The 10,439-nt window shown below is 43.5% G+C and overlaps 1 protein-coding gene across 1 annotated transcript; it reads left to right on the forward strand.

Moving 5' to 3' along the window:
- Window positions 1-2,091: 2,091 nt before the first annotated feature.
- On the forward strand, window positions 2,092-10,075 carry SLMO1 (slowmo homolog 1 (Drosophila); the record flags this gene model as incomplete). The annotated part of the gene is made up of 5 exons (XM_010160160.1): window positions 2,092-2,260; window positions 2,664-2,753; window positions 3,537-3,607; window positions 3,709-3,811; window positions 9,621-10,075. Coding segments are annotated over 5 exons (547 nt in total), but the record flags the coding sequence as incomplete, so codon positions are not given.
- Between the last annotated feature and the right edge of the window lie 364 nt (window positions 10,076-10,439).

Genomic DNA, 10,439 nt, shown 5'->3' on the forward strand with positions numbered 1-10,439 from the left:
CCGCGGCGTAACCGCTTCATAAAGCTGTCGGCGTTAAAGGAAAAATAACTTCCACGCTACCTAAAAAAAAAAATCAGTGCTCCTAAACTAGTGACGCACTCGATGATGCATTCCAAGAGGTATGCGCGGAGTGACTGGCTGCACCTTGCCTCAGCCGTCAGATGCTCTCACAGGGTTGCCTCACCGACAGCTGAGTAAGTGTTCTCTTCTTCTGCATTAAATGCATTTTGGGCACGGTTCTGGTCGTCCAGTTCCGTTTTCCCAACAAGTACAGAACACTTCCTCATGCTGTGCCGGGGAGCTGGTGTGGAGGACGCAGCAGCTCTTCATATGACACCTGTAACTCAACTGCCACGGGTCTCTTAAATAAAATCTCGAAACCTGAAGAGCACCGGGGGTGATAGTTCTTAAAATATTTACAAAATACCCCAGATGTGCAGTTTTAAACTTCTGTAATGACATTAACACAATTGAATTCATTGCGCTGCCATAGGTGTCAGGTGTTCAACTTTACTTGTACCAGGCTAACGTTAGCTTCTAATATCCAAACGGCCAGCAGAAGCTAGTGAAGGCTGCTTGTGTGTGGCCTAACTTCTGAGTTTGAGATGAGTATCTGTTACCTGGGAAACACAAAATCTTTTTTTACTTGGCGTTTTCTCATCAGGATCTGTATTGGAACACCCCCACCTTATGGTGTAATGCGTGTGGGTGTAGATAGTTCCATTCAGGGGTTCATAAAATACTGTTGTGCCTTATCAGGTTACTCAGACTCTTAAAATCCTTCAAGGACACTTCACAGAAATTTGAGGTTTTCAGTTTGTGTATCTTCTGTTGGTGATGTCACTGAAGATAACAAGGAATGGCCCTCCAGCTCACCTTCTGATGTAGGAATTGAAGGCTGTAGTTTTCCTGCTTGCACCAACAAAGCTGAAAGACCTTTTCTTATTCTTCTTATTGGAAAAAGAACTCATTTTTTCCAAGCTTCTGTTTGTTCTTGCAGTGGTGTACTGTTGATGCCCTCCTGTACCGATCTATTTTAAGACTAAAGGTAGTGCTCTTAAAAATCAAATCCATTTAGGGCCCTAAGCACAACTCTTATGTACAAGTTGGCACTTGTAAGACCTCTTAAGTTAGATATCAACAGTTGATTTTTTCAAGGTACCTTTAAAGGTTATAAACCTTTCATTCCAGATCTATCAGTTGTTCTGAATATAGAAATGGTTGCTTAGGGACAGAATTTCTGCATTGGATCAATCCCATGATTTCTCCAGCCGCTCCTGGTTCAGAAGAAGAAATACGAAGTCCCACAAGAGCCGTGTGGACAGCCTGTCCTCCAGTAGTGGGGCTGCTCTCATCCCAGGGATTTGAGATGATCAAAACCTGTGTCATAAAACCGGTTCTGTATTGAGGGGAGTATCCATATCTAATTCATGCTAACAGGCTGCTGGAGGTGGTGCTGCAGGTGCAGACTTAAGGCAGTGAGCTGATACACTTTCTGAAAATCTCTCCCTTTATTTTGGACTTCCTGATTTTTTTTTTTCAGTTGAATTGAATTTGACTTGGCTTTTTTCGCTGTAGGAAGAAAGAGAAGCTAATGATTTCTCCTTTAGTTCATTTGGTGTGCTTAGAATTTATGTCGGAGTGGACTTTTGGTGATCATCTAGTCCAGCCTCCTTCTCAAAGCAGCACTAACTTGAATGTTAGGTCAAGCTGCTTTTCTGGTCGAGTTCTGAAACGAATCGAGATTCGACAATCTCTGCACAGTTACCTTGTTATTGTGGGGGATTTGCACAGCTAATTGGAATGTCACTTGTGGCAATTTGTGGCTGTTGCCCCTTGCCCTCATTTCTGTTAGTCTTAGGTTAATAATTCCTTTCTTCACCCTGGAGAAAGGAATATTTATTTTTTCTGTTTGTGTATCAATACTTTCTTACGGCCTTTCCAAGCGTCACTGAATTCCGAAGGGGCTTTTGGGAGCTCTGAAGGTGTAGAGCACAGGCCGTATTACACAAGCTAGATCCCTCGTTTAGTGCTGTCTGAATACTTGCAGTTAAATACAAAAGAGGTACAAATACTGTCTCCTTTTTACAGACACCCCTGGGATACGGTGATCAAAGCTGCTATGAGAAAGTACCCCAACCCGATGAATCCGTGTGTGGTAGGGGTAGACGTCCTCGACAGAAGCCTTGATAACCAGGGGAGGTTGCACAGTCACCGTCTTCTCAGCACGGAGTGGGGATTGCCGAGTATTGTGAAAGCGGTATGCCGTTACAGTCTCAATGGTTTATCAAGCTGCATTTTTATGTTGTCGTCTGCATCGGAGCGGAATTCAAAGTAAAAGCTTACTTTATAGGAAATATCATAAACAGATACCGCAGGAGCTGTAATCAGCGTGCTTAGTAGCGAGAATACATTGTAGGCTTTAATAGGCCCACAGTGTGTCTGTACATGCCTTCCAGTCGGGTCTGTGTCACGCTGTATGACTGCTATAACCTACCAGGACGTAGTCTGGCCACTGATCACAGCGTTCCGGTATCTGTGAATTACTTTGTATTTATTTGGGGTCACTAAGATCTTGACATTTACGCATTTCAGGTTGGGTTGTTAGGGGGTTTTCTTAGCACTTTTTGATTTTTTTACTACTTTTATTTCTTCACTTTCAGATTTTAGGAACAAGTAGAACTCTGACTTACATTGAGGAACATTCTGTGGTAGATCCAGTGGAAAAAAAGATGGAGCTTTGCTCAACTAATGTGAGTATTAGCTTAAGAAGTTTCTGGTAATTCATTCTGGAGATTAGATGTTTGCTTTTAACATTTAGATTAGAAATGTGTTTGCATCTTTCATCAGGAGGTGTCAATTTCCACATCTTAGTTGGCTCTTTTTTTACCTCCTTCTTCTTCCCACAAATAGGAAACTTCAAATACTATGAGACCTCAAACATTTGTGATTGTGTTTTTGATGTAAGATTATTTCTCAGAATGCATGTAACACAGTTTGACTTTTAGATGAGTAACTTGTTCTACGTTACACTGCCATCTACAGCAAAAGTTTTAAATTGAAATGCCTTTTCCCACAAATTTTAAATGAAGTATTATGCTATATTTTGGTATCCTGGGAACTTATAACTATGAGATTTAAAGTGGAATTGTCTTTGGGAGAACCTTGTGTCCATATAAGAGACTTGGTCTTTCAGGAGTATCAATTTTCGGTACATTCCAGTGTTATGGTAGTCTTGGACTTGAAGAGCCTCTCTGAATTGTATGCTGTGAATCAGGTAAGACTCAACATCCAGAGAAAACGAATGGGACGCTCCCTGTGCTTCGCACTGTGAATGGCAACTTAGATGGATATAATTAGATCTAGGAAGGAGAAGATGCATCACTCTTTATAGGTCTTATTTATTGACTGTGTTCTGGGTTTTATGTTCTGTGTACACTGCTTTGTCTCTGACATTAAATTGAGTGCTCTACTACTGAGTAGTGCTGTTGAAAGGTGGGAAGTGAGGAAATCAGCTCTTTTTTTTTCTTTTTAAGATCACTCTCACAAATTTGGTGTCTGTTGATGAGAGACTGGTTTACACGCCTCATCCTGAAAATCCTGAAAAGTAAGTAAAGCTACCTGTGTGCTTCTTTGTGTGTAGGAGACATTATGTTAGTCCCAGTTTAGGGACAGTTTAGGTATTAACTCTTCTTTGTTGTCTTACAGAACTGTGCTCACCCAAGAAGCAATTATTACTGTGAAAGGCATTAGCTTGAGCAGTTACCTGGAAAGCTTAATGGCAAACACAATATCTTCTAATGCCAGAAAGGTACATCTTTATTCTGTTTACTCCCTCTCTCCTCCCACCCCCACCTTTCTTTCTGTTGAAATAGCAGTTGTCAATATCATGTGTGCTGGAAGCTATGTTTAACTTCTCTCAACTCTGTGCGCAGAGTTGCAACTGATTTTGTTGTAGGACCTCCTCAGCAGGGAGAATAAGATTTCCCAAAGTATGAAAAGGGTTCGCTACTAAATCTTTTGGTTTTTCAATTAGAATTGCACATCAGAACAAACAAACTTCTATGTGTATGCTACAGTTACACATACCATACACATATTACTGGAGTTTGGGGTTTTCTTTGGTTGGTTTTTCCTTTGGTTGGTTTTTTTTTTTTTCCCAAAGCACCTTTTTAAACAGTAACTTCCTATTTCTAGGAGTTAGTGCTAGTAGCAAACATAATTCCATTTTCAGCCTTTATAATCTGGATTTAGCAGTTAATGTTAATATATTTTCTGTGCTGCTTTGTCAGTTGTTCCAGTCCTTATCCATTATTGAGCTGTCTCCTTGCCTTTGGCTGAAAGTAATGTAGTGTAAGCAGAGGCATGCTCTTTGAAGAGGTGAAGCTATGCTGGCTTTTGTAGGTAACACTACACCGACTCCTCCGCCTTCTGCTGGCTTTTTCTACTTGGCTTGCAGCCACGGAGCTGCACTTCAGCACAGGCAAAGCTATGGGAGTGCTTATTCTTGGACACTTCGTCCTGTACTTCTTTGGGGAAGGAAGATGGGAAAGAAATGGAGTTGCTAGAGAAGCATAGGCCTAAAAGCAGGATGAGTGCACCTGAAATTGGAGCCTGTGCTCTGCATTGCTGGAGAGGTTCAGCACAGGGGGAACCCGGCCCAGGTAACTCTTGCTGTGCCAGCGACCTTGGCCAGCCTTTGTCCTGCTGAGGGATGTTGTTTGACCAGGGCAGTACAAACCAACGTGATGGGAAGGACAGACCAACTAGCAGGAAGGAAAGAGTCTCCTTTTCCTCCCTTCTGTGCACCTCTCCAGAAATTAGAGGAAAACAGGCTAAAACCAGGGGATGGGGAAGGAGTAATGGGTAACTTCTACACACTAAAGAGTAACTTTAACTACCTGAGTGCTCTCTGTTTGAAAGGGGAATGTATTTCAGTTAAATTACAATTCTATTCTGGTCCAGTTTCCATTTAAAAGTCTGTGTGGGGCATATATTCTTGAAAGAGAAGCCCAAACCCTGGCTCACAACCAAACTTCAGGCTGACTCGGAGGTAGCAAAGCATTAGCTAGTTGGCATGGCCAGATGAACTAGGCACACTTAGAAGTGCTGGCCAAATTCCTCTCGTGGCATCTGTCACGTTTGCATGTCTCTACTGAACTCAGAGAAAATATTCAGGTGTTGCCTGTGTGAGAGCTCCATTTCTTTTAAAGATTATTCTTCTGCCATTTTCACGGAACACACTGGCTCACAAGCTTCTTGCAAATCAAAAAGATGTTCTTGCCCTGTGTGTTTCACTGGAGAGTCTCTTTAGAGAGGTCAGACTTGGCAGGAATTTGTACTTGCTGTTACTGGCTCTTGCTTTGCTACCCAGTGACCTACTGTTAGTAGCTCTTCTTGCATGCTGTGCTGTGCCTCTGTGTTCTGAGCACCCCTCTTAAACTTCCTGAGGGTTGCTGAACAACGTTTTGTTGTTCTGAAGAGATAGGAAGTATGTACGGCGATTTTGCTCTGAGGTAGAGGTGGCAGATGACGCCTTACTATTTTAAATGACAATGGAAAAATCATTTGCCATATGTTGTAAATCTTTCTGTGTTACTCCAGGGGTGGGATGCTATTGAGTGGATAATTCAAAATTCTGAAAGCGCTCTAAGCTAGCAGTTCTCCACATCTACAGTTTGTACTAACTAGTGGTAATGCCAGCATTCTTCTTCTTGGTACAGCATTTTGGCTTTCTAGCAAATAGCTGCATGGATTGTTGTCATGTGAATTTCATAAATTAACCTGCATGTGTGTTGTATATACATTGCATACAGGAATGGCAAACACGTTCATTATGCTGCAGTTGTAGGGAGCGGGCGTAGGTCAGATCTGGACTGGGTCAGTTAACCTGTGCTTATGCAGCACAACCCGCTTGCTGCAGCCGTGTCCTGCGCCCCGGCGTTGCGTGCGGTTTGCAAGTGGAAGGCTGGCTGCAGATGACTAGGCACGAGAGTGAGTCCCTCCACCATGTGTTTGGGCTGATCCTGGTTTCTGCGACTTCAGTCTGTAACACTGGTACCTGAAGAAATTAATAAATTGGTTAGTGACTGGAATTGGCATTACAAAAATGAAACAGAGTTGTACTTTTAGGCTGTAAAGTTGAGATCTTGAAACAGATTGCTTAACAGGGGTAATCTTTTGCACAGTGAAGTTGTATTTGCTTTTCTTATGCTTGAGGAATATTGTTGCCCTTCTGTGAACGGCTCTGGAAATCTGTACAAAGCTTGAAGCTGCCAGAATGGCAGACTGGTCGTGTTTTTCATTGGTCTTGTAGTTACATTCATTTTGGTAGTGACGTGTCCCGTCAGCGGCGTGACGGTGAAAAAATCTGACTTCAGGGTTGAGAGAACTGAGTGTTCTTGCCTCTGGGATACCTCTGTGCAGGTTGTTTTCTTTCCACTAGTCAGGGTAGCCTGTCTCTGTCATTCCTGTATTGGCTTATGCTTCAACTAATAAGATTCCTTAAAAAAGGAAAAACAAATCCATTACGCAGCTTCTCCTAGTTAAGAACGTAGGGTTTTTTACACCGCTTACTTTGAGATCAGCCTATGCTATGAGTGTTTGCTTTTATGTTCTCATTCCACTAAGCTTTCCTGGCTGTTTTTCTGGAAAATGTCAACTACAAAGGCTCGGCACTTAGCAGTCACTCTACCAGCAGACCCTCACACGCAGCGCCCAAACATGTCATGCTGCTGACACGTGCAGTAACGACTAATACGATATGCATGCTTGGTTATGAATGTGCTTGCTTAACGACTTACTGCAGAATTTGTTGTACAGTATGAAACCTTACAGACCAATCCTCTGTCAGATTCTTTTTTTTTTTTTTATTGGTACCTGGGTAGTTCTACAGTACTCGGAAGCTTTGCATCTGTTTAAGAGTTTGTGACTTAACTTCCTGTGCAGGGTACTCCTGAGCTCTTCCTTGCCAGTGTCATGAGTTTATTCCTAGCTGCAAAGTACAGCATGTAGCGCATGCAGGTCCAAGGGAATGCACAGACCTGTGTCATCTCGAAAGCTGAAGGAAATACCTTGGTGCTCCACTGGAATGTCACGATTTTTTTATTTTTTAAATTTTATCTTATCAACAAGTCTATCAGCTAAAACACTGACCTGATTGTTTCATAGTCAGGGCCCAAAAAGAATCTCAGTATTTTCCTACTGAGCTTTTTCTGCATCGAAGGCGTTTGACTGTCTGACACGTCGTCTTTGTGCAGTTAGACATATACAACGTCTAAGCTGTTGCTGTCTTACTCAGTTCTTTGTACCTGGGTCAACTAAGAGAGGACGTTTTGACCTGGCTTTTAAATATCCAAATGCATGCTTACTGAAAGATGATTCCCCCTCCCTCCCCCCGCTTTGTTCCATACGGAGCACTCGGCTCAGCTAGTTCATAGCTAGTTAGAACTTAGAGTCATACAATGGTTTGGGTTGGAAGGGACCTTAAAGACCATCCAGTTCCAACCCCCCTGCCATGGGCAGGGACACCTTCCACTAGACCAGGTTGCTCAAAGCATCGTCCAGCCTGGCCTTGAAGACATCCAGGGATGGGGCATCCACAGCTTCTCTGGGCAGGCTGTTCCAGTGCCTCCCCACCCTCTCCATGAAGAACTTCTTCCTGATATCCAATCTAAATCTCCCCACTTTCAGTATGAAATAAACCCTTTACCCCTTGTCCTGTCACTACAGACCCTTGTAAAAAGCCCCCTCTCAGCTTCCTTGTAGACCCAATTTGTTGTGATGCAGTAGCCTACTCCTGCCTGGGTGCTTTCATGGGTGCTTTGACGGCGTTCCCTGGTCTCTCACGGGATGTATGGATGGTGGGAGTTACCATCTCCTGAAGCGCGGTCGATTTGTTCTCAAACGGAAGGAATGTTTGAGTTAAATCATACCCTTCTAAGGACTTTCTTCAGCAACCCATACCTCCGCTGGACAATTGGAGTCATGCTTTCTTCAATATTGTTAGTATTTTTAAAGGCGTCTCTTGAACTACGTTACCTTAAACATACCAGTAGTTGTGGGTAGAGCCGAATCCCCCTTTCTGAGCTCTGGCCCAGAGCCCAGCACTCTGTTGTGACACGCAGATGACTTTCCTCAGCTGAAGGACTGCTTGCCGGCGCAGACGCAGCGATTAGCGTTTACTCTGCACGGCCCTGAAGAGAAGCAGAGTCAGCCCTTCACTGAACTTCAGGTCTTGAGATAAATACGCTCTTATTCGTAGTAAAACTTTATTTCTGTTAATAGGTTACACTTTCCAGCCTGGAACTGGCTGGAGTAATGTTTCTGGAGTAATGTTTTCATATTCAAAGAATATGTGTGGGTTTTGGTTGGACCTTTTTTTTGAGGTTTTCAAAGCTGTTTATGCAGCTTCTTGTTCATACTTAGTGGTTTAAAGGACAACAGCAGCATGTTCTGGATGCTTTATATGGTTTCTGTTCACTTTATCACCTGCAGTGCATGAAACAAAAAGAGTAGGTCATAGCTCAGAACAAAACTGTGTGTGTGCGGAGGAGTGTTCCCCCGATCTCTGCAGAGGGTGTGAGCCCTGACATCAGCTCTCCTGCAGGTTTAGGACTGTTTGGGCTCAGACCCTTTATGTTCAGAACTCCCCCAGACATGGCCGGAGCCATGTGGCTCCCAGTTACGTCTCTCTTCTGTTCGCGCTGCTTATTCTTGGTAGGGTGGTAGAGGTGAATGTTGCTTGGCTCCTCTTTAAGTGAGAAAAGGCCAGGTGTTTTCCTGGTCCGATCCCATCCGCTTGTTTTGGCAAAACCTGTCATTCTGAGACTGTGGAGCTCTAAAATCTCACGCTTTTGTTTAGCTAAAGTGCTTCTCTTTTTTTTCTGGGCTTCACCGTGTGGCTGCGTGCTCATCTTGTGGTCGCTGCGGTGCAGCTGCTGAAGAGCCAGGCAAAAGGGTTTTGACACGCTGATTTTGCTGGATACGTCACCTCTTGCTAAAGCATTCGAGACACTCCCGTTGTGAGGCCTGACCAGAGAAAGGGTGTACCTGAACATAAAGGGTACGACTGTAGTCCCTCAGTTAGTCTGGTTTATATGCTGAAAAACTGCTGTGCACCAAAGTGGAACTTGGCGTGAGACCATCTCTGAACTCTTGCCAGAGCTCAGATCAACTAGTTGCTACATCAAGGAGCACTTGGAAGACTTTCTTTGTCCCGGATCTTCTCAAACTCTATCTGTAGAACTTGACTGATGAATCTGAGGAGAGTATCTCGACTTTGCCCCAGGTGTGCTGCTATCCTTTGGATGGTGGGAGCGGCAAAGCCGGCAGTGCTCTGACACGAGGGAACTGAACTGCTGACTGGGCTTTCTGCCCAGGTGCGTTACTGGGACCCTGCACCAGTACGGCATTTACTTCTTGCTTACGGGTTAGGCAAACCCCTTCGCAGGGAAGTTGCCGTAAAATGCTCAGAAATGATCCATATAATCTGGCATCAACCTAGGCAGGACACGAAATTAATTTTTAAAACAAGTCTCGTGTCTGACAGAGGAAAAACTATAGAAACAACAATGGTGGTGTATCTGTTCTGATCCTAAACTCCAGTATTTTCCTGGCAGGGTCGGGATGCCCTGGAGTGGGTGATCAGCAAACTAAACGCAGAACTGGAGGAGCTGAAGTCAACGCGCGAGGGCATGAAACCAGCCATGGCGGCGGCCTCCACAGAAAAATAAAGCCAAAAGTACCAAGTAACTGACAGAAAAGTTCTGTTCTGCAGACTGCTTTGTAGATCTCCCTGCCAAGGCTGATCTGCACTGTTTTTTTTATATTGATAAGAATATTGGATCAGCGGAAAAGTAACCTCATCCATCGTCTCCACAGCAGCTCCCGTTGCCTACTGAAGATGAAATTGACCTCCTGCAGATGCTCTTTTCATGTAAACGATTCCTTTTTAACACTGGAAACAAAACATTTAGCACATTTACAACTGCCTAAATGTGCCTTTTAGTATAGCAGAGAGAGAGAGTATATTATAATTACACCATCTTGGTTTTTCGTACTCAAACCTGAAAAGAATGCGTGTGCGATACTAAGGATTTTCCGTGTGAACGTTTGTTCTGTGAAGGGCTGATTAGTACTGCAGGTCTGAGTTTTGTCCCTTGTGTAACCTGATAGTGTTTTATAACCATTTAAAGGCAAGTACGTGAGTCAGAACATGATGCTGTGGAATTAGATATCTATCTTAGAGGATTATCCCGAAAAGCTAAAACTTGTGTGGTACTGACTTTTCCGGTGGGGTTTAAGTGTGCTGCCAGAACATGACGTGCAGGTACTTTACCTCTTAGATGTTTGTATCCAAACAAAGAGAAAGTTTCTATTGATGTTCATAGCCTAAACTATTTTTTTTTTGGCAGGGAGAAGGGTATAATTTATTTTCA

Source organism: Eurypyga helias, unplaced genomic scaffold (genome assembly GCF_000690775.1).
Source record: "Eurypyga helias isolate BGI_N326 unplaced genomic scaffold, ASM69077v1 scaffold5841, whole genome shotgun sequence".
Taxonomy (NCBI): Eukaryota; Metazoa; Chordata; class Aves; order Eurypygiformes; family Eurypygidae; genus Eurypyga; species Eurypyga helias.